Genomic DNA, 27,701 nt, shown 5'->3' with positions numbered 1-27,701 from the left:
GACAGCAACTGTGGCATCAGCTTCGTTGCATGTGTTAGAACTTCTAATCCAATTCAAGTAGGTGAACACACACACACACACTCGTACATAGTTACACCCACACATACATACCTACACAGGCACACAGCATAGCCGCAAAAAACAGCTGATGTGCGTGTCATGCTAGTTATTTTTGAAAGGACATAAGATGAAAACAGGGCAAGCGCAGTCACAATCACCCAGCAGACGCGCTCCATTCTGACTCTTAGATACCCTTAAGCAATTCTGAAATTTAGCTCGAATATACTATATATAGGAGTATGTATATGACATTAATCGTTTACAAAATATCAATATCGGATGGACTTTTATTTGCAGGAATGATTATCTGTAACTTAACGGATTCTACAATATTTGCAGCAGTTTTATATATAAATTTATACGTACATATAAGAAAGGGAGTGCTTCCTTTGGTTGTAGGGTATAACAATGACAAGTAAAGAAAATTTTGTAAAATGTTAATCTGGCAATGGCGTGGGCAGTAACAACAATAGACATGACGACAACAACACCAACAACAAGAGATGACTTATAAACTATTTAAAAGCATTAGCTTCTAACTTGCCCGTTGCTGCGAAATTGTGTGTATAACTGCAGCTTCATGAACGAACACAAACGTAGCCATGCATGCCTACAAACACACCACAGACCATACAGTGAATACCCAGCAGTGGGGTACACCCTAGTGCGCAAGTTGTTGTTGTTGTTCTCGCTTGCCTGCCATTGACAAAGTTACCAAGCAAATCCACGGGTGGCCAAAGAGAAGAGTAGGCGGTTACATGAATAGAGAGAGAGCCACAGAGAGAGAGAGAGAGAGAGACGCATCAACGAAGGGACGGATGCAAGAGGGACCGACCACCCAGCAGCCATGCGAGAGCACACAGACACACACACACACACACAACATGTTGTTATTGTTGGTGGGTGTGCGCAAATGTAAGAAGCATGAAAGTCGCTGCTCATAAACACACACGCACACACCCTACACCCTACAAAATATATATGTATGTGTGTGTGCACACGCTGCCACACACACGCACAATCAGCAGCACGCTTTGACAGTCGCTGCGAAAATAAAATTATCCACCTACTAGATTGAACCAGAAGTCCTGCCTACATAGACTCTAAATATCGCCTAGCATTTACAGCTAAATGATCAATGCCGTTTCTTATTTAGAAAATTACAGGATAGTGTTATGAATCAGTTATGTTTCAATATATATATACATATGTATGTATGTATTTTTGATGGATTGTCTTTTAATTTCTTATTTATTAAGTATTATCAACCTGGGATTAAACCCAAAAAGTATGTTTGCATTTATTTCAATTCCACACACCCCTTAAGTGGTAATTGCTTTCGTCGAAATGGTTGTCTTCTGGCGTTGTCTCTGATTTATTTCCTTTCAATAAAACATTACGTATACGCAAAACATTTCCCAAACTATTAAATTTCAAATCAATATTGCCTCTTCCCGTATTAAGTCGAAGCAGGATTCCGTACATGGGTCAAAACTGTGGCATGCTCTTTTATCAGCATAAGATACTAAACGTACCGAATAAATAAAACAGCAGTCCATTCAGATAATGTCTCGTACATTGTATGTATGTACATAGCTTGATAAAATATAACAAGACTAGAACAAGTCATCAATATTAATAATCAAAGAGCTTGATTAACTTTTAAATCATATTGTATGTACTATACAAGTATGTGTGAACATATGTTAACAAATTTGTGTTCTGATTCGTGTTATTTATAACTTATTCCTGAATAGATTATTTTTGATGTAATAAATTGACTTATGAACCAGACAATATATTATGTATGTACATATATACCGAGTCAATTGGCATACTCGCCCATACTATATTTCAGCAAACTTTTTTATTACGTATAAATACTTAATCATAGTCTTGTGTTCTGGCATTAAAAGTAGAGAAAACAACAATAAAGGGCCTGCAACCACTCGATAAATGCATTGAAAAAAAGTGCAGCGCATAATCAAGAGCCATAAACAAACTTGCCAAACAGCCACACCCACACCACACGCCCACAACTTTTCTTCATGAAAATTAGTAGAACAAAAACAAAAATACCGTTCAAAACTTGGCAACAAACAACAACAGGAACAACAAAAATATAAATAAGAGGGGAAAAGGGTTAAGTAGCACAAACGAAAAACTTGCACAACAAAACAAAAACTTTTGAAGTTGCGCGCATAGGGAAAAAATGCCAAAAGGTTTTTGCTGTCGTTGTTTCTGCTTTTGTTGGTGCCGCGCTTATCCATACTGCCATTCAATTGCCAAAGTGTTGCGGTTTTTATGGCCAACAGTGTAGGCATGCGTAAAGTAACTGTAAAGGGAAAAGGGCGGGGGCAGCGACAGAGCTGTGGCTGTGACAGCGGCAGCGGGCACCTGTTTAAGCCACGACGGCAGCGAGTTGAAAGCGAAAGGACGACGACAACAGCGACAAGGATGAGCACAAGGATGAGATGAGGAGGCAACACGAAACGAAGGCTACGAAGGCAAAAAAGTCGCTTTTGAATATTTAATATTTATAACTTGAGCAACGAACCGAGAGATGATTTGTATCCCACCGGAAGCTAATCTCGAGTTGGACTAACTGACACACACACACACAGAAATATACATACAGAGACACAAACACACATACACCGCAAGAGAGCGCAAAGCTTTCAGACACTGAGTGAGGTTATGTGCGCGCTTTGGGCGATGATGATGATGACTGTGGATGTGGATGAGGATAAGGCAAAAGGTGGGGCGGGCGATGGATGGTAAGGGAGTACCTACAGCTACACTTAATGCTTAAACACAATATATATATATATATATATATATATATATATATATATATATATATATATATATATATATATATATATATATATATATATATATATATATATATATATATATATATATATATATATATATATATATATATAGATATGTATATATGTATATATACAGTGCCGGACACACACCTTTGGCCAACTTTTGTCCGCCCAAGGGGAGTGTCCGCTTAAGGGGATACTTAAATACTTAGTACACTGGGTGAATCTTCTAGAAAAAGTGTCCGTCTAAGAGGCTTGCCCGGATCAAAGAGGTGTCTATTAAGTGTGTTTTTACTGTATATGTTTATTTCCAAACATACACACACAAACGCAGTTGTTTTTTGTATCTTGCTGTGTATTTTAAAGCATGTTGCACCAAAAATCCAAATAGGTATGCTTTATCGATTCCCTGGAACACACATATATACATATACATACGCACACGCATACATACGCACACGCATGTATGTACATACTTGTATATACAAGCAGCAGCAGTGGCCGTGGCCGGTTGCCAGGCCTCTGACTTTTCCCATAGAGCCACACGAAAAATCCAATGAGGATAAAAACGAAGTAACGGTACGCGCTTAACTCGGCTCAGCAACAAACACCGCCTAGCGCACTTTTTATACTCTGTACATGAAATGTACAAGAGTATATTAGGTTTGCGGGAGCTGGAAAATGTAACAGGCAGAAGGCAGACCCCACGAAGTATATATATTCTTGATCAGTACGACAAGACGAGTCGATCTATGTCTGTTTGTCTGTCTGTCCGTATGAACACCTGGATCTCAGAGACTATAGGAGCTAAAGACACAAAATTTTGAACAAAGATGCCTTATGTGTGTACGCCACCCCCCACCCCCCCTTCCCCTATGGGGGACTTCCCGATTTTCCATTCGTATAATCGCCTATATCTCAGAGACTATAAAAGCTAGGGGCACCAAATTTAGTCCCAAATGCCTTGTGAGTACGCAGAAAATTTGTATCTAGTAATTTCCCTCCCTCTCCCCTGCAATGACTGATTTTCCAAAGCTCCCGTATTTCTAAGAATTTTTTATTGAAAATACCATTGGAAAATAGCTCCAGTTAGTGATTATGAGCCCGTATGCCAAGTTTCATAATGAGAGGTCTATTTAACAGGAAGCTATAGCCACGAGACATACACAGACACACACATAATTATTCTACACATATGCATAGAGTATTTCAAAGTCGGGACACCCGACTTTAGCTTCTCTACTTGTTTCCTTTCCTTTTGTCTGTCTCTGCTTCTGCATGGGCGCAGAAGTCAACCCTGACCGCTGATGACGTGAACGCCACGTACCGAACGATTGAAGAGCGAAAACGGACAGACATACAAACAGACTGAACAGACACGAACAACGAACAAACAAGCACACAAAAATACATATATATATATACATACATACTTATATGTAACATATATACGCACATCGAGTCAGTCAGTCAGTTAGTTAGTTAGGCAGTTAGTTAGTCGTTATATGACGTTAACGATGACTTCGATAAAGATGTTGTTGTGTCCTGTTGCTGACACCACCCCCCCGACCACCACAGCACACATCTACCTACACAAACACAAACGACAACAATAACAATGCCAGCAGCAACAGTATTAGAATTAACAGATAACAAGAACAACAGACTGATTCGCATAACTTAGAGAAAATGAAAATATATTATATGGGATATACCTACGTCCTCGTAGTTGTGTATGTGTGTGCTAGCCCAGGATTTATTTCATGCTTCATTCGGTCAAAATGTCAACTGCAGCATTAACCAACAACAACATAACCATTTGCTACAATAACTAAAATTATGAAAAATCTAAGCGCTTCCTTTTCTGTTTCCTTGCTTCGAAACCCTTTTCAAATAAGTATAGGACCAAAATAGGAAATGTGATTAAATATAAAATGCATCGAATCCATAATAACTATGTAAACAAAATAAGTACAAGGACGCCCAACTGAATTTTTATTACAAGCACAAGTTAGAAATGGAACCAGATGTTTCCAAACTACAAGTATTGCTACATCTTAAAAAAAGGCATGCCATATGTAGTTAGTTACTGCTTACTTATCAGTCGTTACTTTTAAGTAGCTCTATATTCGACTTAAAGAATGGCAAATTACCAGGGTTTACTTATTTTTTCAAAATTTACTTAAATTTATTTGCTCACAAGTAGCTCGTGTATATGAGCATGCCCAATGAGCCATTTAAATGCAAAATACCATCAAAAGATTAGCCGGGAAAGGACTAAATTGTAAAATTTAAGAAACAGTGATAAGTAAAATTGGATTATGGGGAGAAAAAATATAAACAAACACATTTAGAAGGTCGACAATGCGATGCAAATTGTTTATGTGAACATGCAGCTTAAAATGGTAGGTTTTTTTTTGTTTTAAGTAATATACACATTTTTCTACAGGCTGTAAAATATATGTTTGCTTAACGATTTAATCGGGTTTCGTAAAAAACGATTTTTCTACAGCAACACCATGTACAAATAATTACAATAAATTAGAAATTTCGCTGATAAAACAAATTGGCCATTTACAACACATAAAATGTTGTCAAACATATTTGATCCAAAGAAAATCATGGTTGAGGCTTTAAGTCACTGTGCGCCTAACGAAGCTGGCGCCGCAGTCGACGCAGCAGGCTCGGTCGCAGATGCCAGTGGGTGGTGAGAAACACAGTTTAAGTCAAACAGAAGGGCCCAGAAAGCGCAAGAGTATCCTCGTATGCTTGTGGCTCCAACTAAGTGTACGACTGACTGTGCGCTTACGTACATATACATATATCTGTGCACGTGTGTATGTGTGTGTATGTATGGTGAATTTAGGAGGACACTGGCAGAGGCGATTTGTTGCGTGCGAGAGAAGTTAACGTCATCGTCAACTGCGCTGCCACTGTTTGAAGCGGCTGCTCTGTCGCCTACTCTTGGCTGCTGTTGCTGTTTCTTCTTCTGCTTTATTTCGAGCTTTTTCCTTTTGGGCCGCGTGCACTTTCCATGCTCGTGTTGCGTTTTGTCAATTGACCCGAAACTGTTTGAACACACATAAGTACATACATAAATAGGTAAGTATGTATATATGTATGTACATATATACAGGGAACGTTTTATGTTCTATGCCGAGTTTTTCATCTAATAACTTCTAATTTTGAAGAATGTGAATTAAATAATTACTCTTATTGTTGCTATTCGCCAAGAAAAAAGGCCAGCTCTGGATGGTGGGGCCAGTCAATATCGCAACTTGTAAATTGTTCACAACATTTTCATCGCTTCTTCCGATGAACATACATACATACATATGTATTCCTTCCAGAGATCACCAGTTTATGTATGAATGTTACAGTTTAGCATGATCAATAAAATGTGACCGGAATGTGTTTTTTTTTTCTCACATTTTTTCCAAAAATGGGGGTCGTCTGCATAACAGAAATCAGTAGCCAAACAAAATCGATCTGGAACATAAAACGCACCCTGTATGTACATTTGTAACGGCAGAGGCTTGCATCAGATTGGCTTTTTGATTTGAAAATGTACTTTATTGCTATTAGATTTGAATAAATCGCACGCAAACATGTGCTCACACACACATAAATACACACTTGCTTATATACGAACATATGTACATACATACATAATTACATACATATGTATGTATGCATGCGCTTTTTTTTTTTGCTTATTTTTACTGCGATATTTCACAGTACTATTTTGTAGTTGTTGCCGCTATTATTAGCGCAATGTATGTGCGTTCAACAAAAACAAAATATCTAAAAAAAAAAGCAACAGCTACAACAAATACAATAACAGCGTGGTGGTATTTTCTTTTTTGTTCTGCCACTGGTCTAGGCGCCGTTATTGTTGTTGCTGCCGTTGCTGATGTTGTTGTTGTTGGGCTTTACTTTTAATTTCTTTTGTTTTTCAATTATTTTGCTCGATTGTCAGAGGCGCTCTTTACCTTGCACTATTCTCTCGCTCTCCCGCCCTCTTGCTAATGCTCTCTTTGGCTATGTCTGTCTCACTGGCTCACCCACTCCCAAGCACACGCATTGTCCGCAAAAGGCGCGCAGCTCGCGACACACATACACACACGCAAATGCGTATGTATGTGTGCATGAATGTGTGTAAATGTGGGTGAAGGAATGTATGCAAATTGTTAATTGTAATGCACACTAATTTCTTTTTCACCTTTAATGGGCGGTAACAACAACAACAATAACAACATCAGTTGCACACTTACAGGTGCATTCAAGTGTTAGTCCCAATTTTATATGCAGTACTGTAAATTATCACAGATTAACACGCATGCGAAAAGATCCGATTGTTATTTGAATATATCGCTTTTTAAACTCATCAGGATGATTCGGATTAGCTATATTAGGTTTGGGTGTTCCTAATACAAAACCCAAAATTCAAATTTAGAGAAGGATACACCTTATGTAGGTTATAACACTACATAGATATGTACATATCTATTTGTATTAGTCCTACATTTAAGGACTGCAATCTGATTAGATAAATTATTTTCTTACCTAGGCTATATGTCACCATTTATTCCTATTCATATCCGTAGATAAAATACTAATTTTTCAAACTGTACAATAATAATGGACGTGCTTCAAATAATTCAGTTCCAGAAACACTTGTTCTAAAATAAAACTTGTTCTTTCGGACACAGAAACTGTCCACAGAATATTGTTTTGTTAGTTCAGCTGATCAATAGACAGAAGCTTGGTAGTGGTCCTACCTATTCAGATAGCTCGTATTTGTGAATCACTAAAAATATTTATATAAAATAACAAAAAAAATATAGATGGGTAAAGATACTTTATTTTGGAAATATTGGAACCTGTAGGATTTACGCGATTCTTGCGAGAGTATATGTATGTAGGAGATTTTTAGGCACCTGTGTTATAGCAATCGTATATTTTTGAAGTAATGCTCAGTTTCCGTGTTAGATAAGATATTTGTTTACACAATTATTACAAATACATACACACATGTATTTACTTTAGTTGCAAACAAATTTGCGAAGACGTGAAATGCGAACATTTTACATCTCTATTTATTGTCCGATGGGATTTAAAATGAAGTTTCCTAACCCCCGAGGTAAAAGCTGCTGGAAATTTAGTGAGTTAGATGAAGGACCCAATAGCAGTATAAATACATACACGTGTATTGTATTTAGGTATATACGAATGTAAGTGCTTAATATATATATATGTTTGTATATATGTATGTATGAATGTATAAACTAATTTTTCTGACAGCTACATGACATTACACGCGATTATGAATGAAATATTAGGTACATAGTATTCGTTTTGACAACTTGCTAATGTTTTATACACATACACACACACAAGCATACATATGTACATGTGCATGTGTATCAATGATTTGCGGTCGCTCAATTGCGGTATCAATGAGGAAGAGCAGACAGCTGAGAGCCGCTGTTTGAAATTTGATAATTGCAATATAAAGTTGTACGCTCTCAGAAACAAAGCAAAAGAAGAGCAACTATACTTGTAAAAGCACTGGTTTATTTGGCTTTAGCTTGTGTTGCTTTTGTTGTTGCAGCTTTTGCGCATGCAGCTTAACAGGAACCTTGTAAGTTGGCTGAATAGAAAAAACCTTGATGAGATGTCCATGAAAAACGCTGCCAACGTGGGGAGCTGAGTTTCAAGTCGTGTTGCTGTTCAAGGCCAAACACTAGAGGGGCCAGCAAACGCAGCAGATTAATTAAAATAAATGCATACGCACATCTGATGTACGCATGTATAAATATTTGTATGACTGTATTTGTGTGGTTGAGTGGGTTTTTATGGGTGTACTTTCCCTGCCAGGCATTAGAGCTAGGTCGATCCGGTTCATACCAGTTCCAATAATCGGGTTTTTAAAAGGAACTACCGAGGAAGGTCTATTGGCTTCGTCCCTTTATTAAGTAATTCCATAACATAACGAAATGGATTGGCAGGCGTACTTCGTGATCAATATCATGTGGAAACGTACTTACGAAGAAAGGGTTAATGGAGAATATTCCCCATTCTGGCCAAATAGTTTCTTTGTTGAAGAACTTTCTTGCAGCCGGAAAAAATTAGTTTTTCGACTTTTTCAAATACCTATGTATAAACATTAAAATATGTGTATATTTATAGTATTAAAGAAACTATTGTAATGCAATCTCTAAAACATATCAAAATGGTCTGAAAAATAGCCTCTCTATGTTGAAAAACGGAATAAAAATAAATCAAATAATTTTGACTATATCCGCAAGATTTTGCAAAATTGAATTATGATATTCGAAGTAACGTTTTTAAAAAAGCTTGGCACACGGTTCAACGTAAGCAGCGACTGCGCAGCAGCGGCAGAGACGCTGGCGTTAGCAGCGATTGTCGCATGTTTTGGCAACGTCAAAGCGAGCGAAAGGAGAAAAATATATGCCCAACTCCTCGGCTCAGCTCCAGTATGAAAATTCGTTGCCTGGAGTCCTGTCGCTCACTCACACACACACATACATATATACACAGACAGCGCAACTTACTTCTCTCACTGAGAAAATCTCTTGCTTGTTTGCACACACACGCATACTAACTTTTCTTCTTGTTGAATTTCGCTTTTTTTTTGCCTTTTCTATGTTTTTGCCGTTACATTGCAGCATTTACTGTTACATGTTACATTCTAGTTGTGAGGCCATGCTGTGTCTGACATTTGTTGTTCTTTAAATGCACAAATATACACATTTCTTGTTGGTATATCAAACATGCATACACACACACAAACTCTGGGGGAAAACGGCAACTTCAAATAGAATTTATTGTTGCTTAACGCCTTAAGATGACTAATAATAAAAATACGAAGATTGCATACATATGTATGTATATCAGTTGAACATATGTATGTATGTATATACATATGTACATTATATATACATATGCATGTATGTACGTTGGCGTTATGTTAATGCGAAACGAGCACAATGTTTTATTTCACTCGTTGCCGTTGTTGGTGCACTGTTTCTTTTGGCATACGCGCGTATGTTTTATTTTCGTGTTGCTTTTTGCAGTTGGAAAATCGACGCAAGCTCAAAGGCACACGGCGGCTCGTACGCTTCGTATTTGAATTATATGGATACATATGTACGTATTTTTGCTCTTTTTTATTGGTAATAATTCATTGAACAACATATGCATTCATATGTATATATTTATGTTAATCGTGAACATGTCTTGAAACGGCCGATGAAAATTGCGACAAATAAAAAAAAAATCACCTTAGACACACACACTGGCACGCAAAAACTGTGTCTCAGGTTTGGTCATATTGGAATACATCTGTATGTATGCATATGTATGTGTGTTTTCCAATTGGTATTTGTTGCTAGTCCGTTGCTCAGCTTTGAAGCTGCTGAGAATTTTCTGCTGGCTGAGCCGACGCAGCAGCGTGGGCCACTGTTTTGCATGTGTTAGTGTGTAGTGGTGTCTGAGTATGTATGTATGGGTATGGTACCAACGCGTTTGTGCGTGTTGCACAATTTCAAAAAAAAAAAAAAAAATAAAAAAAACAATCAACTTGCAATTTACCTTTTATTCAATATTTGCTACACTTTTTCTCGCTTTACAACGCACAAATGCTGCTGTACGCACAGACGCACGCGGCACAATTTAAAGACCACAGCACAATGCAGCAATGCTTAAATGTTGTAATTAAATATTAAATTAACACGACCCGAGAGTAGTTGGTGGAAAAAAAATCTCTCTGTGTGCGCGTGCCTCGATTTTGCTATTTCGACTAGAGATGCGATGTAAACTGGCATCGATACGTTGCAGCAGCATCGATTATAGATTCAGCTTATCGATGCTTTTCGATATTTTGCGAACGTAATGTATCGTTATTTTTGTATAAACATCGAAAAATCAGTCTCTCATTTTATAATGGACCGTTATTTTGGTAACAATTTGAAATTCTTAAATATAAAGTTAAATAACAAAAAATTTGGCAAACTCTACTGGTTGCTGTTTTACAAAGTGATGCTAAAACCCATTTGGACATACGGGATTCAATTGTGGGGTTCGACCAGCCGCAGTAACATTAAAGTGCTGCAAGGGCTCCAAAATAAAGTTCTACGCACAATAACCGGCGCATCAATAACACTTGCATAGAGACCTGGCCATGGAAACAGTTTGCGAGAGTTTGCACCTCCAGCGGCTCTCAGCACTCGCTTTCGCATTCCAAATCAACTCAAGTTTCTAAATAACATTTAATTTTAATCTTGTCTTTTGTAAGATGCTTAGGTACATAAACTGATTAAATAATTGTCATTTTAGGACTTATCTATACTAATATTATAAAAGGGTTGTTGTTTGTTTGTTTATTTGGATTGAATAGGCTACGAAACAACTGGACCGATTTAAATGATTCTTTCCCTGTTACAGCAACACTATCCCTGGATAACATGGGCTATACTATATTTGCAAAAAAGATAGGAATCCTTACTAAAACGCCAATAAAGTAACCCAAGGAAACATTATGTCACTTTAAATATTAAGGCAATATTATTCAAAAGCCCCCAGCCAAATAAAAAATTACAAATCGATCGACACCGTGATTAATGCTGAAGACATTTAAATTCACAAATCCTTTTTGGACTGCCGCCACAAGAATTGACGGAAAATTTCGAATTGCAATCATGCTTTTGAGGAATTATAGCCTTCTAAGCTTGTGCAATGGGACGAGGCTGCTTATTAAGGAATTGCAGGACAATTTAAGTGTAGCAACTATTATCAACGGCCCAGCAACTGGTCAACTAGCTCATATAACGAGGATACCGATGATCCCATTTGATCATTTATATGGCTTCAATTTCCGGTGGTCCCAAGGCCAAGTCTTCGAATTAGTAGGGATCGAAATACGAAAGCAATGTTTTACTGTATGTTGACCTATCACGGGTCGTAGCTTCTGAAAATCTATTTATTTTGCTACCACAAAATAAAACATCAAATATCTTTTACAGAGCCTCTGACCAAATAAATAATAACAAAAAATCTAAAAACGAACAAAAAATCAATCAAATAATAATATCCAAAATAAATTTCACTCCGTCTTAGTAACTCATAGCAAAAAGAAGGGTGTATGTGAGTTAAAAAAGGAATAATTTTTAAAATTTTTGTAAAAATACCCATGTGAAGCAAAGGCAGGACGCTAGTCTTAAATAAAGCAACAAATAACAAAAAGTTATTAATACTGATGTTGAGATTCTTTAAAGCCCATCTCAAGCAGTAAATTTTAAATTAAAATAATTTAAAGAATATAATGATAATAAAAACAAAACATTATAACATAAAAAGAACAATAATAGACTTCGTTCTGAGGTTAGACGCATTTATATAATAAATTAAAAGCACATTGAAAAATAAATAAAATAGTACATCAGTTAAATAAATTGAAAAAAGAAAATAGTTTCAAATAAAAATAATAGATCCGAACGCCACAACGGGTGGAGAATTAATGAACAACGAAGCAATAATTCAGAGCAATATAGGAAGCTGGTAGTGTTGGAGAAATGTATGGGTAGAAGTGTTGATCAAGATGTGAGACCAGATAACGACTTTTCAAACACTTAAGAAAGCTGTTAGCACTGCAATATTTGAAATTGGAGATTATTCATGGAATTATCTTCTGTGGATATTTATTGAACTTCTTCTGCTTTATTGCAATAAGTCCGGGCTTATGACATTCATTACAAGTATATTTTATTTCGTGCAGCATTTGCGTTAACGAATTAGTAGCAGGTCTGTGAATGAGTGTGGAGGAGCGGTGTAAGAAAGGTAGGCGAGTTCCTAAAGCGTTGTAATTTTACATACATACGTATGTACATATGTATGTATATTGTGGCTGTGAGGGTCCTTCATTCATATATGTATGTATGTATACTGCATGTCTATATGTACATATGTACATAAAGATAGCGAAAATAAACGCATGGCTGGACAATTAAATTCGCATTAGGCAGGCTGCCCATAAATGCGATTTTGATCAGACCTGCAAACTGTTAACCAGAAACAGGTTGCTGCGGAAATTGTTTGCGTGCAGTGCAGGAATGTGCCAGCACTGGCCATGTTGCGTCCACGGTGTCGACGTCCACGGAATCTGCTGGAACGCAGCTGGCGAATTCTGCTACTGGAGCTAAGATCCCAGAATTGGATAAAAAAGCTAGGGCAGCGAAATGAGCGCTGGAGAGGTATGTTTGGGCAGAAAGGGTGGCTTCAATGCTTGTCTGAAATGCTTTGCTCATTGCAGCTGCCCAGCGTTATGGGACACGCCAGGATTTTTCGCACAATGGCAGCTTTCATGAGGCGGTGGGGGCCGTGCTTGTGATGGCCCAGTGCTTTTGCGTAATGCCTGTGCGCGGCATACTCGCATCTACGCCAGACGGATTGTCTTTCAGTTGGCACAGCTGGCGCACCTGGTATTGTGTCGGCTATATGTGCACCACAGTGCTGGACACGATCTTCACTATCAATCAGGTGGTGCATGGCAAACTGGATGTACGGAACATGGGTAAGGTCCTCTCCTTCCCTTCTCCCCCTTTCTTCCCACTCTACTTGCATGTCTGTCTTCTTCAGAGCCTATCATCTTTCACGTCTCCATACTGCTAGCCTCCGTGCAATTTCTACATTTGGCCCGTAAGTGGCCCAAGCTTATGCATCAATGGGCCTGTGTGGAACAAGGGCTGCCCAAGTTCGAAAACTGGCAGCAGCGTGAGCATCTCGCAAGAAAAATCCACCGAGTCACCTTTGTGCTGATGATGCTCTCGCTGAGTTGAGTAGCTGACCACATTTTCGGCTTAGTAGTTTCTCATCAGTTATTCTCCCTTTCTCTCTATTTGTCTCTCTGCGTGTCTGCCACAGCGGAGCACTTGCTGAGCATTGTTTCTGCGATACACTTTGCCAACTATTGTCCGGCACGCAAGGATCCCATCGAATCGTACTTTTATAGCTCCGGGTCGCAAATCTTTTTCATCTTTCCCTACTCCGCCTGGCTGGCCTGGCTAGGCAAGGCACAGAATGTGCTGCTCACTTTTGGCTGGAGCTTTATGGACATATTTGTGATGATCATAGGCATCGGTCTGAGCGAACTCTTGGCCCGCCACACTATATGCCTCAAGAGTCATGCCGAACGGGTAAGTGTTCCCCCCCTGCTGATTCCAGCGCCATCCTGTCTTTCTCATCCACAAACACACTCGTACGTCAACAGGACATGTCAGAGGCATTTTGGACGAGTACACGCACTCAGTATCGCCTCATTGTGGAGCTCATCATCGAGGTAGACGAGGCCGTCTCGGGCCTTATCATGTTGTCCTTTGCCAATAACTTGTACTTTATCTGCCTACAGCTACTTAAGAGCATCAAGTATGTACACTAATAGAGTCCATTCTTTTATATTGTTAAAACTTAGTGATATGTATAGTCAGTCAAATTTTGTATTATGGAATAGTCTTACAAGTATATTATTGTACGATGAGTTTTTCCACCTCGTTTCGCCTGCTTCAGAGATTTAAGAGGCTTAAGAAGCGCGTAACGATCTATTTATATTACTGGATCGCATTTAGCCGTAGATTATGGAGCTTCTTGGCTTCGACTTAAAGCAGAGGTCATTCCAATCCGCCACGCTATTTCATCAAAGTGGAATTCTAAAGCTCTCTCTATACAAGGGAAAATAAGGGGAAGCAGAGATGTGGTGTTATAGTTTCTTTTATTAGTGCTGCATTAATCCAAAGAAGGTGGAAATTAACCAGGTAATGCCTGTAACGCCTAGGACAGAACGATTTACATAATATTATAACATGAAAAAAGCTTTTAGCTTTCCTTGAACAGGCAAATTAGATTTCAGGGGCATATATACTTGTATTATGCTGATGACAAATGTAATGATTTGGATTCAGATATGAAAGCTATTACTTGTTATTACTTATGATATGGGACATTCGATTTTTATTTGATTTAATCGTTAAAGATTTAAATGATTCTTGGGAAGAATTTCATTTCAGTTCAAGTTATATGTACGGAGCACAGAACTAAACTGATGAGCCAGAGGGTAGGGGTAGCTTAAGTTCTATAGTTCCGGGAGGATCTTTTGATTTATGCTTGACCTGAGTTAAGGAACGTTACCAGCCTGAGGGTTACTTAAGCTAATCTTTTGCTAATGCATTGCTTCCATTTGCGTCCATCTAGTCATTACCCATGCCAGCGTGGTTTTCCTTTATAGGCATGAAGCCAAGGCTTATGGATTACAAAAGCAAACTCGTTAAAAGTGAGGTTATGTTTGGGTTTGGGTTAATTTATGTTTGGTGGTTATTCAATCACTTAATTCGCCAATTAATTCGTCTCTCTTAGCAAAATGCCATCGATGGCCCATGCAGTGTATTTCTATTTCTCGCTGTCGTTCCTGCTTATTCGATCCCTGGCCGTACTCCTCTATGTGTCGGCGGTGAACGAACGGGCCAATGAGCCCCTGGGGCTACTCCGTCTTGTGCCCGCAGCCACCTACAATGAAGAGGTGGCACGCTTTGGTAATGAATTGGCCGGCGAAGAGGTCGCATTGAGTGGACTCAGGTTTTTCAGCGTCACCAGGAAGCTGGTCTTAACGGTAAGCATGCCTCTTGGATCATAATTTGTTGATTGATGGATGTGTCCGTTTGTGTGCGACAAGTGACATTAATTGGATTTACTTCTTGTGTATCTCTGTGTCTGGCATTGACAGGTCGCGGGTACCATTGTCACCTACGAGCTGGTGCTTATACAGTTTCACGAGGACGAAAAAGAGTGGCATTGCGGCACGGATTAGCCACTGCGCCAGTGCACCATAAAATATCGTACACTGTGCTACACAACATACCACACATACAAGTACGAGTACAAGCACTTACATGCAACGCACAAATGAGCTTAACGGCAACTGCAATTGCAATTGCAACTGCATTTGCTGTCAATTGACAACTGGTTTTGGCCATTGATGATGCAATGCGTCGGGCTTTGTTATGGTTTTTGCCACGACGCAGTCGCAGCCATAAATGGCTCACTGGAACCGCTTCCTAGCCGAGCATTCCAAAATGCATTTGAACCAGTTAACCAAATGCCAATGCCAATTGGACCAGGCGCTATCGCTGCAGTCGCTTGCTTCGGCATCGAGAGCTACTTCCGGTCGTCATGGCTAACCCAATTCATCGGCAGACTCTGGCATATAAAACCTAGGAAAGCAGCGACGCGCAGACAAACGTTGCGCACATCACGTCCAGTTAACAACAAGATGCAGGCCCAAAACAATCTCATCACTCTATTAGCCTTTGTGGGATATATCCTGACCCTGGCCAGCGCCCAGTACTTCTATGCTTATCCTGGAAATCACCCACAACAGCAGCAGCAGCAGCAGCAACAGTCGCAGTCGCAGCCAGCACCACGCGCTCAGCGTTCACTGTTCGGCGGTGTGGGGGGCTGGAGCGGGCCAGCTTGGAGTCCACCAAGCTGGAGTAGCCCCGGTTCAAATCTCATAACCAGAGACGAGTTGCTCGCACTGCTTGCTGCCTGGAAGGCTGAGGCCAAGCCAGAGCCGGAGCCAGCTAAGCCAACGCCAGCACCGGAACCCGAACCTGAACCGGAGCCAGAGCCTGAAATGCCGGCCGAGGAGGAGGAACCGGAGGAGGAGCCGGAGCCAGCGGCACCAGCTGGTCCACCGCCTAGTGTGCCACTGACCGTCTCGCTGCCCGCTTTTGTGCCTATACAATTGTCCGCCATGTACACGGCGCCGGCTCCATTACCTGCCGCAGCAGTTGGTGGTGGTGACATCAGTGGTGGGGCCGTGGCTATAGGTGGTGCACACCCGGGCGCTGCTGCCCCCGCCGAGGAGGGGCACGATCCACATTCACGTTATTCGGGACCAGCTGCGCGACTGGGAAAAAATCCACGAGCTCGCCTAGCCCCCTCTAGGGCCCGCAACGGAGGCGCGTCCAGAAACGCAGCCATACGTTTCCCCATTTCGAATCCGCGCAGCTTCGCCTCTGCGAACTATGTGGCATCCAAGCCACGTTTCTATCGCACGCCGGCCGCTGACGAGTTCCCCCCTATGCGGTAAGCAACTGGTAACACCCTGTTCTGCACGTTTTCCAATTTTTTTTTTTTTCAGCACTATCGAAGCTGTGCCATCGCGTCCATTTCTGGCCAATGCGCCCGGCCCACTGCATTTGGTGCCAACCACCCAGCTACTTAACAATTGGCACTAGCTTGGTCCCCCATTTGTGTCTGGCCATATTCCATTTCCTTAAGCTATAAATATACTCGTAAATAATGTACTACCACTGGAATTGCTCTTAGAAAAGAGTCTAGCCATATGTTTTTTTTTGTTTTTTTTCTTGTCTAATGAATTATATCTATTAATTAATTATACCATTAAAATATCCTATTCATATCATATTCAAATACTTATTTATATAAATTAGAACCGATTTTCAAAATAAAGCCAGGCCCATATGCCTAAATGCAAATTGGAAGAATTCTTCCTTTTTAAATTATTGACATAAGAGAAGAAATCTACTCGTACCTTTCTACATTTCGATCGCTGCTTATAAAGGCAAGAAATTATATTGAAGTTAACAATATTTTCATGCTTTTCGCAACTAACTGTCGCTGTTCGAGGAAAGAAATCGTAGAGCAAGCAAAGTCTTTAAAATAGTTGTACAATTTTTATCAAATAACTATACTATATAGTTTAGTGGCTTTAATACTATGTATATAACCTCCTCTATGGCGTAATGCACGGATTGTATACTGGTAACGTGTAACTGGTGTTCTGGGCCCCACATTGGGCGCCAATTTTATGAAATGCACGGATGCGTTTTGCAACGAACCTACTCTTTGCAATACGAGAGAGAATCCTAACGGGATCTTTCCAACAACTGATTATTTCTATTTTATCCGCGAAAAGAGAGAGGGAGAGCATTTGGGAACTAAACGGTTGTTGTCTTGGCTAGGGTTGCTTAATTGCTTAAGCATAACCCAACCCACTACAAGAGTTCCATCTGGTGAAAAAAAAGAAATTAAAATATATAAAAATAAATAGAAAGTATATTAAAATTAAAATACAAATTTTTCGTTATTTAATTTTGAAATAAGGAACATTTAGTGTCCGGCGAAGAAGTGGAGAATCACTGAATAGGCGGGGGAAGGTTCAGTAGCCATTGCGGCTTGTTGAATAATTTCTTCACTTTCGCATTACTTTCGCATAACCGCTATTAAATCATAAGTATTATTATGTGGATCTTGGCATAACAGCCTTAAACAAGATTTATAGCCACGTCGTGTGCCACTTTTTCGTTTATGGCCAGTAAGGCAAGGCAGGTTGCCCGCTCAACTAAACAGAAACTACTTATAACATAAATAAGACGAGCTGTCAAATGAAAAGTTAATTCCCTGCAGTGACATGTGGTTCACCATAGCGCCTAGTTAGCATGCAGGTATCCAGAGGCAGCGTTGGTTGCATCTACGGGTGTCGACTGCTCCCAATTTCCTTTGCCGTAAGGCGCTCGTTAAGGTAGAAACATTTAACACTTGCCGTTTACGTTGAGGGACCATTAAAATCAAATTAGATTTTTTACACATATCGCCATAGCGAAAAGAGATTTCCTGGCCAACGCCCCAGCATTGCAAAACTGTCTGCCGCTGAAGACGCCTCATTCATGCCTCAACCATAAACGAAGCGAGCCACGTATGAAATGAATTTGTACGCATTGACGCGTCATGTCCAGCTGGTTTAGTCGGCAACCTATCGGGCTAAGCACTGGGCCACAGGTTTGGGTTACGAATTCAAAAAATATCAAATCGCAATCCTTAATTTTCTAAACAGAAATTTTACTTGTATTTAGGGACAATAACATCTCTTTTAAGCAATTGAGAACAGGTTATATTTAAGTGATTGGTTTAGTGTTATACGGTCATCTGCAATTTAAAATAGACAATTAATTAATATCCAACTTTAGCGTAAGTATATAGAGCACTGACATATCCCAATAAAATCAGTAATTGTGAGAACAGGAAGTGAATATTAGAAGCTATCGTACAACTCCTTCACTCGGGTTGAAATATTGGTACAAAAGTTTTGAAAGAAATCCAGCTTGGAACACATTCTTCAAACAAGATAATATAAACATTCCTACAAAAGTTCCTCCCATAATAAGAAGAAGCACTGGTTTGAAAGTGTCTGCCTTAAAAAAACCCTGTGTCTTTAAACCCAAGCCGGGACGAAGGCACAACATAACATTCTTCGGACAGGATAGTAGAAAATTGCTATAAATTCTTAACTCAGGAAGAACCGGCTATGGTTCTCAAGCAACGTAGTATTTTTTGTAGTACATATTTACATATTAATTAGGTGTTTAAAAAAAAACTGAAATATATCTTAGTCTTTATTAATAAATAATTACTTCAATCTTTTGATAATTGGTTGGAGTTCAAATTAAACTAAGTATATCGGACAGTTTCACTAAGTAGCTCTTTAATAGATCAATGCTATATATATATATATATATATCAATACTACTTATAAATACAAGTTATTTTTGATTGTCGAGTTGTTTCCAGTGAATCACATAACTACTTGTATAATAGTCATTAAAATTTAAACTTGATTTCAAAATTATTGATAGCAGTACTTCTTTGGCTTATTATTATTAGAATATTATTATTATGAGAATATCGCTGAATGAGCAATCGTATAAGAAAGAACAAATTAGGTTCAGACTTACCTTGGCTGGGTCTGGCAGTTCCAATATTCTGTAGTATAGTGTAAGTTGAAGCTAATTGTATACAGTCTCTGCTGAACAGTTTTTCACACATCTCGCACAATTTGACACGAGTTGTGTATTAATTACGGACCTACAAGTTTTTGCACTTGTCGATGTTGATTGCAATGTGGATTTGGATGCTGTTGCATTTGCTAAAACGCATGTAATGGGCGTATAAGTAAATCATCAGTGATGTCTTGTCTTGGCCGGACGACGCCCATTTCTGCTCCAATTTATGGACTTCCCGCACTACTTTTGTACATACTAAGTAATAATAAGCAGTAATAATAAATAGGTAAGGAAAAAATGAAACGTAAACAAATCTCCGACTCAAATGACGAAATTGGTGCGTTTGCTTTTTATATGTAGTTTAAGTTGCTTTTATTTCAACTTTATGTAATACTAAAATCTCTAGCAATAAGCTAAATTGAATAATCATTTTTTTTAAGTGTATGTATGTATGTGCGCATGTATATGCTTTTATGTATGTACTATATATAGGTAGGCTACATTTCTGTATTGTCCACACAAAAAACAAATGAAAATCGACAAACAAATACATATGAAAAAATTACATGTTGGGACTAGTGTAAACAAATATTAAAATTAAGTAACAAATAAAAATCTCGACATGGCCATGCGAATTCCAGTAACTCTGAGCGACCATTTGGGCCTTTTTTTTTTGTGTGCAGGCAGGCCCTTTGTGCAGTTAGCTGCTGTCGTGAACGGGTTAAGGACATGCACAACCACACACTCTTACAACTACGTTCACGAACGCTTTTATAGTAAATTGCATTCTCATTGACATTTACATTGACAAGGTCGTTTCTGTTTTCGTCGTTATCATTATCGTTATCCTTAAAGTTTTTGGCATTTAATTTTCGTTTGAATTGGACGCTTCAACAGAAACGCGCCGTAGCCTCGCGCCATATAATGCATAGTCCCTGATGGGCAGCTAGCAGCACAAATGCGGTGGCAATCACAAAATTTAGCCGATAAATAGCGGCTTGACAGTAGAGCAAACAGATGCCGGAGCACAGATACAACGCCACCGACATCGTCCAATAGCCAGAGCTGCATTCAACAAAAGATATTCAAGTTAAACCTATCTATGTTTAGATTTAATTTTTATCTTTTACGTACCATTTCTGAGGCGCCTTCATCTGCAGGAGCAAGCTAAGCGCGCCCAACACTGCAACACTGGGATACAAGCACGGATCGGGCAAATCAATGCCGTATCTGTAAGTGGAAAGAAGATATTTGCATTAAATAGCACAATTCGCAAAAATGTCCGAATCTACTTCCATTAATCCCCTTTCGAAATATTTTACTGAAAACTTTTTGTTACTTTGTCATTTAGGAAACAACTTGTTCATATATGATGTAGTTCTGATTGAACTTTGTAATTTGAATGCCACAATATCATCTTTTATGTTAAGACAAGACAAGGCTGTATCCACAAATATAGAAGAGGGATTGCGTATACGTTAAAAATACCAGGCTTGTGATGATTATTACAGACGTTCTTAGGAAATTTAATCAGATTATATGTTGATCTCATACATTGTGAGTCTTAACAGATGAATACTTTGAATGGTCAATGTTCAATGATGAACATTAGTTTTTTACATTAATAGTAAAATTTGATTGAAATAATTCAATCAATTGCTATTGCCAGTCCTGTTCGACATTTGACACTAAGTTAGACAAGAAGAACACATTGCTGTCGATAGATAGAAGCACACCGCTCGATTTGTTGTAACACCATTGAAAACGTGCTCCAATTCAGAGCAAAACAAATATTTAACATTCTCCTAATAGATTTTCTTGACAAATGATATAGTTTGTAACGTTAATGTTGGGCTTATCTATAATTGTAGATTATTATTGAAGCAAATAGAGGGGAAATTGTGCAGCAGGCTTCATAGATTTTCTTGAAAAACGATATAGTATGCAACTTTAATGTTGGGCTTATCTATAATTGTAGATTAATTTGTGCATCATCCTTGCTGCAGCTATTGCCCAATCTGGAATGGTGCTTCTTATTTTACCTGTAGATTTATTCTTTATGACTGTTAGAGTTTAAATAATTCTATTCACTAACGATAGTTTGACCTCATAGCTAGGAACCAAAAGTCCACCCCTAAGTTTTATGTTGCATTAAGTTCCTTATGTGAGCTTTTATCCAAAGTCAGGCCAGAAGTTTGGTGTGAATCGGACAGCAGGATTTTATACTTACAGATATGGTATATGGGTGCGTACCACATATCTATTTTAAGGATTCGGAGATGCTTGCTGCAGCCTGTTCCATATATTCGCGCAAAACCCAATAATCCCTTCTACCCTACATGTGTACTATATAACGTCAGTTCTTGTATATATCGACTTACCGGCGACTCCGTGCCCAGGCCAGTGTGGCTGGCATGTTGAGTAGCAACACAATAAATAGCATAAGCAGCAATGTTATATGGAATGGAAAGTTCTGCAGACCCAAACAAGGCTCATCTGTGTCGGACGACGATTCGGCCTTTTTTTTGGCTGCTCTTGCAGCTTCTTCCTCTTCATCTGTATTTGTTTCATTGCTATCATCGTTATCATCGTTTTCTGTCTCATCATCACCATCCGCGATTTCGTTGCGATCAGAAGTAGCGAGCCCATCATTCTCTGTCTGGTTTTTGGAGATAGCTGGACCTTGTTCCTGTTGAGCTCTGCCTTCGTTGCTTGTCTCAGTCGTCTGGGCTGTCGTTTCCCCATTTTCATTTGAGCCGCCGCCAGATCCGCCCAGATTCAATAAGTTTGCTGCCTTCTGCCACAGGTAGTCCTCTAGATAATCCTTGTATGCATTGGAGAGCTATCATGGACGACACTCTGTTATGGTCGATACTCTTAATGGATATTGAAAATGCTAACGCTTACCATTAAAAAATAAAAGATGAATGCCACAATCAATGCGATGCCGCTGCACGAGCCAAGAGCCACAGCTATAGTCAGTATACCAAATGTAATGGGTAAGTGGGTCATAACGGAAATCAAAACGTTCGATGTAGCTTGCGAGAGTCGCGTCACGCGCAAGGCAATCCTATAGAATACATTGCCATATAAGGTAAGTGCGATCCAGACCCCGAAGGCGGCCATTATGGAAAGCGCAATGGCGGCACAATGTATAATAATTGATATATTGATGCTGTAGTCGGGAGCTTCTGGCAACGGCAATATGCGAGTAGTCAGCACAACCTTCTTGAGGAGTCGGCAACCGGTGACAATATAGAGCGATGAAAATTGAAAGTAACCAATGTAGGCTTTCAAACTCTTGAATGTGCCACGCATCTGAAACTTATCCACTTGATTCTTCATCACAATGAAGAGCACACAAGCTAGATGGGCAGGCAACCAGCCGTAGAATTCCAATACAAGGCGTGCCAAAGCATCAGCATATGAGTATTCATAACTGAGTGGGAAAGAGATAGACATGTTAATTAAGCATGAAAGATAGTTTGTAGGGCGACCTAAAAGCGTAAACTAGATCTGGTCCGATTTCTCCACAATTTAACAGAAATAATGGACCTGTTTAACAGGCATACATACGTCACATGATAACGACAATTGGGATCTAAATATATGTCTAGCACCAACGGATTTAATGTTGTATTGTAATGCCTTGGTATTACGAGTGGCACATTAATATAAAGGCCTGGTTTCTGGTCGGGAGCGCTGTTTAAAAACACAAACACATTACGTTAGCCACAAACAAACGACTTCGAACTTGCCGAGAAACTTACGTTAGCGTTTGATATCGCTCGAAGCCCGCAGCCCAGGGCACACAGAGTCTAGTAGTAATACGATAATCGGGATGCAGGCACTGCAGTGGTTGAATGCGAACACGTAGTCCTTGGAAAGGCTCGATAAGTTCTGTTAAAATGAATAATACCGATTTTATATGAGTACGCTTTTTTTATCTTAGAGCTCTTATCTCTTGCTCTCCCTATCTCTCTCTCTCTCTCGCGAGATTAAATATTTTTAAGACTGCTTGTCGTTTAAAAAGTCTGTAAAAAGAGCTGTCCTCAGTTTATATGTTTCCTTCAACAATTTGAATTCGTAAAGTAACCACCGAAGAGATAAGAGGATAACTAAAAGCATATAAATTGACAATACGATCAGTTGATAATAAGTTGATTCAATATTTCTTACGCATTAAGTCTTAATTTCCCTTTCGAATATCTTTTACAAAGATATTAAAAAATATATTGGCTCAGCATTTAGTAGGATTGATTTGAGTAGAGCTATGTTATGCTCCTGCATTGGCTGAAACTTGTTACAGCTCATAATTATTGGCTAAAACTAGAGGATTTAAAACTAGCAATTACTGTCCTCGAGCCGGATTAAACAGGACTTTTGATTTCACGCGAAGAAGAAAACAAATAATAAAATAATCAAAACGAGCCTGAGAATATTTCAATAGATTGTTGATATGGGACATTTTCAGCACTAATCTAAGCAGCCAGAAATGAGAATTTCTACTGGTTTCATTGGATCTCACATACCAGCTATTCGGAGTCTGTAGTGCAGCGTCCCCTGCAACGTCTCATTAATCGCGGCCTTCTGTCCGAATGTGTACCAACGCGGCATGCGTATATCAATGGTACGATCAATGGGATCATAGATATCCATATTAAAGCCGATGCGTTTGCTGCTTGGCGGAAGGCGTATCAGCACGTGTGTCCACTGCCGATAGGTCTTTCGCAGATTGTTCAAATCCAGAATAGCAACGTTACGTGCCTCGCGCCCTCCATTGGGCAAGCGCTGTATAAGATGCGTCAATGGTGTGCCTTTGGTGCTGTTGCATTAAATTGTGGAGAATGCGTGAGAGTGGCACCAAACTGGGGGCATAGCCATTGTGCTTACCAAAAGAGCTTTCCGGTCTCGTTGTGTGTCTTGGCCTCACAGCCAAAGAGCCAGTCATCATCATCCACATTAAGCACCTCAATGGCCAGTTTCTGTGGGCGGAACGAGTAGCTTTAGAGAGTGAGGGTGTTGGGGCCGATGTACGCACCTTATACCGTTCCTGACGCAATATGCTAATCAGCTCATGGTAATGCGCCTTTAAGCCATTGGCAAAATATTTGTTGATTACCAGACGTCGTTCCTCATTCCAATTTTGCAAACTCTTGAAATGCATGACACTGCTGCGTGATTGATATCGCGACTTCTGCAATGGTAGTAAGAGTGGGCGTGGATGATGAAGCTAGCAAGGATTTTTACATAGATACGCACCACAAAATGTGCCGTCGCCGATTGCAGGTTACGCTGTTTGTTACCACTAAACACCACCGAGTGGTCGTCACGCACATGCGAAATGCTGAACAGGAAGCGATTTATGACCTGCATGAACTGTAGACACCAGACAGCCGACAAATGATCACAACTGACGCTGACCTTTGGAATAGCTGACGTCTAGGAGAACCGCAAGAAGTTACAAAACAAAATATAGATAAGTGGTGAACCAATTTTGCTTACCATAGCATGAATGTCGTTGAACTGTGAGGATGTAAGACCAGAGCGCACGAGTAGATCCCGGTTGCCGCCACCCGTCGATATGAGCAGCACATTGTCCAGACGTGGTGAAAGAGTGTTCCGTGCCCTCTCCTGCTCGCTGAGCGGCTTCTGATACAGGCTATTGCAAACATTTGTTTCAGCCGTCGGACGTGTAGCCGTCCGGCTTTGGACCAGCAACGCATTTGTCTGGGTATAGAACTGGGCTATACGTGAGTCTAAATTGAGCACTGGCTGATCCAACGGAGTGGCGATGCTTATGATGGTATTTATGTGCTGAGAGAGCTCAACATCGGTCAGCACAGATTGTGCTACTTTGCCGCCCATGGAGTGCCCGATAAGCACAATAGAGGGATTGTTGTTGCGACTACGATACAGTGAGAGGACCGTACGGATGCAGTGCTTCAAAAACGCTTGCTGATGGTACAAATAGCCCCCATACAACCCGGACAGCTCCTCATCGTAGTCTATGGTGTAGTAGTCCAAATGTATGCCCGAATCACTGTGCAATGCCTTGCGCAACGCAACGGATGCAAGCGAGCGAACTTGTTTGTAGGAGCCAGCATTGCCGGGCACAAAGATGACGGGTGCGCCCGTCATGCGCATCTTAAGAGGATCCAACGGCTTGCGTACGCCCTCATAGTAATAATATAGGCCATAGTTAGGAAATTGTTTGTTGGCACCAAATCGCACGGGCTACGGTTGAATGAGTTTGTCATTAGAGTTATAATTTGTAAAGACAAAAAAATTGCAGCTGGCGCAAACGGCGCTGCCTGCGCAGCAAATGTATCCTGTAAACTATCTAGTATAACAGATATACACAAAATGCATACTCTCTGTATGCAACGCCAAAGCCGCCCACGCCACCACCTGCACCTGACTGCTGCAAACTTACCGCAAACCTGGGCTCGCCAAACATGTAAGTCATGCGACAGGCATTTTCCTCCACCTCCACGTAGATATGGCCGACGCCATAGATGAAGCAACAAATCGAACCAATTACCAATAGCACTGCAAATTTCCTAAACATAATAGATTGCTGAGGAGTTGCGCTAAAGTTCCTGTTTGATTTGCGTTTGCTGCCAGTGCAGCTTGTTGTTGTTTGTGGTGCGTCGCTTGTTGTTATCAATTAGAGCAGTGCGTGAATGCGTGCGTGATCGTCAAGAGATAAACAAAATTTCGTGAGTTACATGAACGTGCCGGCTCTTACACCTCTCTTACAATGATCTTCACAAAAAATGTATGACGCTATAAAATGTACAACACTCATACAAACACAAAGTCTAAGAAATGGTTCTGCGAATTAAGCCATCATTTAAATTCTCAAACTTGTGTCAATTAATTAGATAAATTTTAAAGAGCATATTTTATTGTAAGGCAATAAATACACATATAACGATATACACAAAAACAGAATAGTTTCTCTTGCATGTAAGAGTTAGTGTAAAATAAACTATAATTGATTTCGATGATATGCGTGTAATTGACGGCATTTTTCGTCACGCATACAACTCTATTATCAACAATAGCAAACGTCGCAAGCCATCGAGTATATGACGGAGATGGTATCGATAGTACACAGACTGTGCAGCGTTTACATGATATCGATACTTTTACATCGCACGTAAACATTAGTGCGACTTGCGCACTCGCAATCGCACACGTCCTCTCACTCATTCGCTCTCCCGCTCAGCAGCATTCCAATTGAATACCTTCACTTCGATCTATTGATCATCGGTTGATTGTCGCCTTCGGCATCTTGTTGCGTTGTGTGTGTGTGTGTGTTGGTGCTGCTGATAGTTCATCACTCAGTTAACGCACGCGCGCGCCAACTTTCAGCTTCCTCCGCTCGCACCCGCATCCTATTATTGTCAACGCTTCTCATATAACGTGTTTACGTCTTGTACCTGTGTTTGTTTGTGTATGTGTTTCGGTACACATAATACACATTTATACATGCATAAGTGTGCGCTCAATTCGCGTATCGCCGCATCTAGCTAGCTGGCTTACTAGCCTGGGCTTGGGCCTGGCTTAAAAAAAGACAGTTATGCCCTGCTGTGTTGTGGACCATACCAATAACAAAAACAAGCTAGCTGCCGCTCATTTTGTTGTTGCTCTTGCTCTGTCGCTGTTGTTGTCGCCGTCGCTGTCTCTGCGCCGAGATCTCTCGTATCTGTCGCTCGGCTATGTTGTTGTTACGCGCTGTGAGTGACTTGTTCAATGATTTAGTAAATATTCATAGCTCATTCCAAAACTTGTTCTTGTGCCTTGCAAATATATATGTCTCTATGGCATTTTTGTGTATTAAATGATTCAAATATATTGCCTTACATGTAGTTAACAATAAGTTGTGATTTGATTTGTTATTATTGTTGTAATAATTATA

The 27,701-nt window shown here is 39.9% G+C and overlaps 4 protein-coding genes across 4 annotated transcripts in view; 2 read left to right on the top strand and 2 right to left on the bottom strand.

Annotated features, from left to right (window-relative positions):
- The window catches only part of LOC115627036 (serine/threonine-protein phosphatase 2B catalytic subunit 3), a 31,619-nt gene extending 20,937 nt beyond the window's left edge, over positions 1 to 10,682 (bottom strand). Inside the window, exon 1 of the mRNA XM_030522567.1 lies at positions 10,515 to 10,682. The gene's annotated coding sequence lies outside the window, so the exon portion shown is untranslated. The remainder of the gene's footprint in view (positions 1 to 10,514) is intronic.
- Positions 10,683 to 13,047: 2,365 nt separating this feature from the next.
- On the top strand, positions 13,048 to 15,777 carry LOC115626968 (gustatory receptor 5a for trehalose). The gene is made up of 7 exons (XM_030522483.1): positions 13,048 to 13,171; positions 13,231 to 13,491; positions 13,557 to 13,751; positions 13,842 to 14,113; positions 14,188 to 14,342; positions 15,327 to 15,579; positions 15,694 to 15,777. Exons 1-7 carry the CDS (start codon positions 13,048 to 13,050, stop codon positions 15,775 to 15,777), a joined length of 1,344 nt encoding a protein of 447 aa, XP_030378343.1.
- Positions 15,778 to 16,065: 288 nt separating this feature from the next.
- Positions 16,066 to 17,232, top strand: LOC115626967 (homeobox protein Hox-A4). The gene is made up of 3 exons (XM_030522481.1): positions 16,066 to 16,361; positions 16,455 to 17,057; positions 17,113 to 17,232. Exons 1-3 carry the CDS (start codon positions 16,066 to 16,068, stop codon positions 17,207 to 17,209), a joined length of 996 nt encoding a protein of 331 aa, XP_030378341.1. The 3' UTR covers positions 17,210 to 17,232.
- A 2,990-nt stretch (positions 17,233 to 20,222) lies between these two features.
- Positions 20,223 to 26,417, bottom strand: LOC115626683 (GPI inositol-deacylase). The gene is made up of 12 exons (XM_030522110.1): positions 26,211 to 26,417; positions 25,280 to 26,011; positions 25,037 to 25,216; positions 24,816 to 24,971; positions 24,668 to 24,759; positions 24,307 to 24,599; positions 23,545 to 23,674; positions 23,351 to 23,476; positions 22,682 to 23,213; positions 22,156 to 22,616; positions 20,909 to 21,004; positions 20,223 to 20,839 (listed from the first exon to the last, which is right to left on the bottom strand). The coding sequence occupies exons 1-12, from the start codon at positions 26,343 to 26,345 to the stop codon at positions 20,665 to 20,667; spliced, it is 3,108 nt and encodes a 1,035-aa protein (XP_030377970.1). The 5' UTR covers positions 26,346 to 26,417; the 3' UTR covers positions 20,223 to 20,664.
- Between the last annotated feature and the right edge of the window lie 1,284 nt (positions 26,418 to 27,701).

This window comes from Scaptodrosophila lebanonensis, unplaced genomic scaffold (assembly GCF_003285725.1).
Source record: "Scaptodrosophila lebanonensis strain 11010-0011.00,11010-0021.00 unplaced genomic scaffold, SlebRS2 tig00000089-arrow-pilon, whole genome shotgun sequence".
Classification (NCBI taxonomy): Eukaryota; Metazoa; Arthropoda; class Insecta; order Diptera; family Drosophilidae; genus Scaptodrosophila; species Scaptodrosophila lebanonensis.
Note: the sequence above shows the minus strand (reverse complement) of the source record. Positions and strands in the feature narration are given on the sequence as shown.

Excerpts from the sequence above, each read along its gene's own strand:
- LOC115626968 (XM_030522483.1), top strand. The coding sequence starts at position 13,048 with ATGTTGCGTCCACGGTGTCGACGTCCACGGAATCTGCTGGAACGCAGC. Across the intron at positions 13,752-13,841 it reads GCTGATGATGCTCTCGCTGA|CGGAGCACTTGCTGAGCATT; the intron begins GTTGAGTAGCTG and ends TGTCTGCCACAG. Across the intron at positions 15,580-15,693 it reads CCAGGAAGCTGGTCTTAACG|GTCGCGGGTACCATTGTCAC; the intron begins GTAAGCATGCCT and ends TGGCATTGACAG.
- LOC115626967 (XM_030522481.1), top strand. The coding sequence starts at position 16,066 with ATGCCAATGCCAATTGGACCAGGCGCTATCGCTGCAGTCGCTTGCTTC. Across the intron at positions 16,362-16,454 it reads CAACAGCAGCAGCAGCAGCA|CTGGAGTAGCCCCGGTTCAA; the intron begins GCAACAGTCGCA and ends GAGTCCACCAAG. Across the intron at positions 17,058-17,112 it reads GACGAGTTCCCCCCTATGCG|CACTATCGAAGCTGTGCCAT; the intron begins GTAAGCAACTGG and ends TTTTTTTTTCAG.
- LOC115626683 (XM_030522110.1), bottom strand. The coding sequence starts at position 26,345 with ATGTTTAGGAAATTTGCAGTGCTATTGGTAATTGGTTCGATTTGTTGC. Across the intron at positions 23,214-23,350 it reads AATTGTCGTTATCATGTGAC|TTATGAATACTCATATGCTG; the intron begins GTATGTATGCCT and ends TTTCCCACTCAG. Across the intron at positions 20,840-20,908 it reads ATGAAGGCGCCTCAGAAATG|CTCTGGCTATTGGACGATGT; the intron begins GTACGTAAAAGA and ends TGTTGAATGCAG.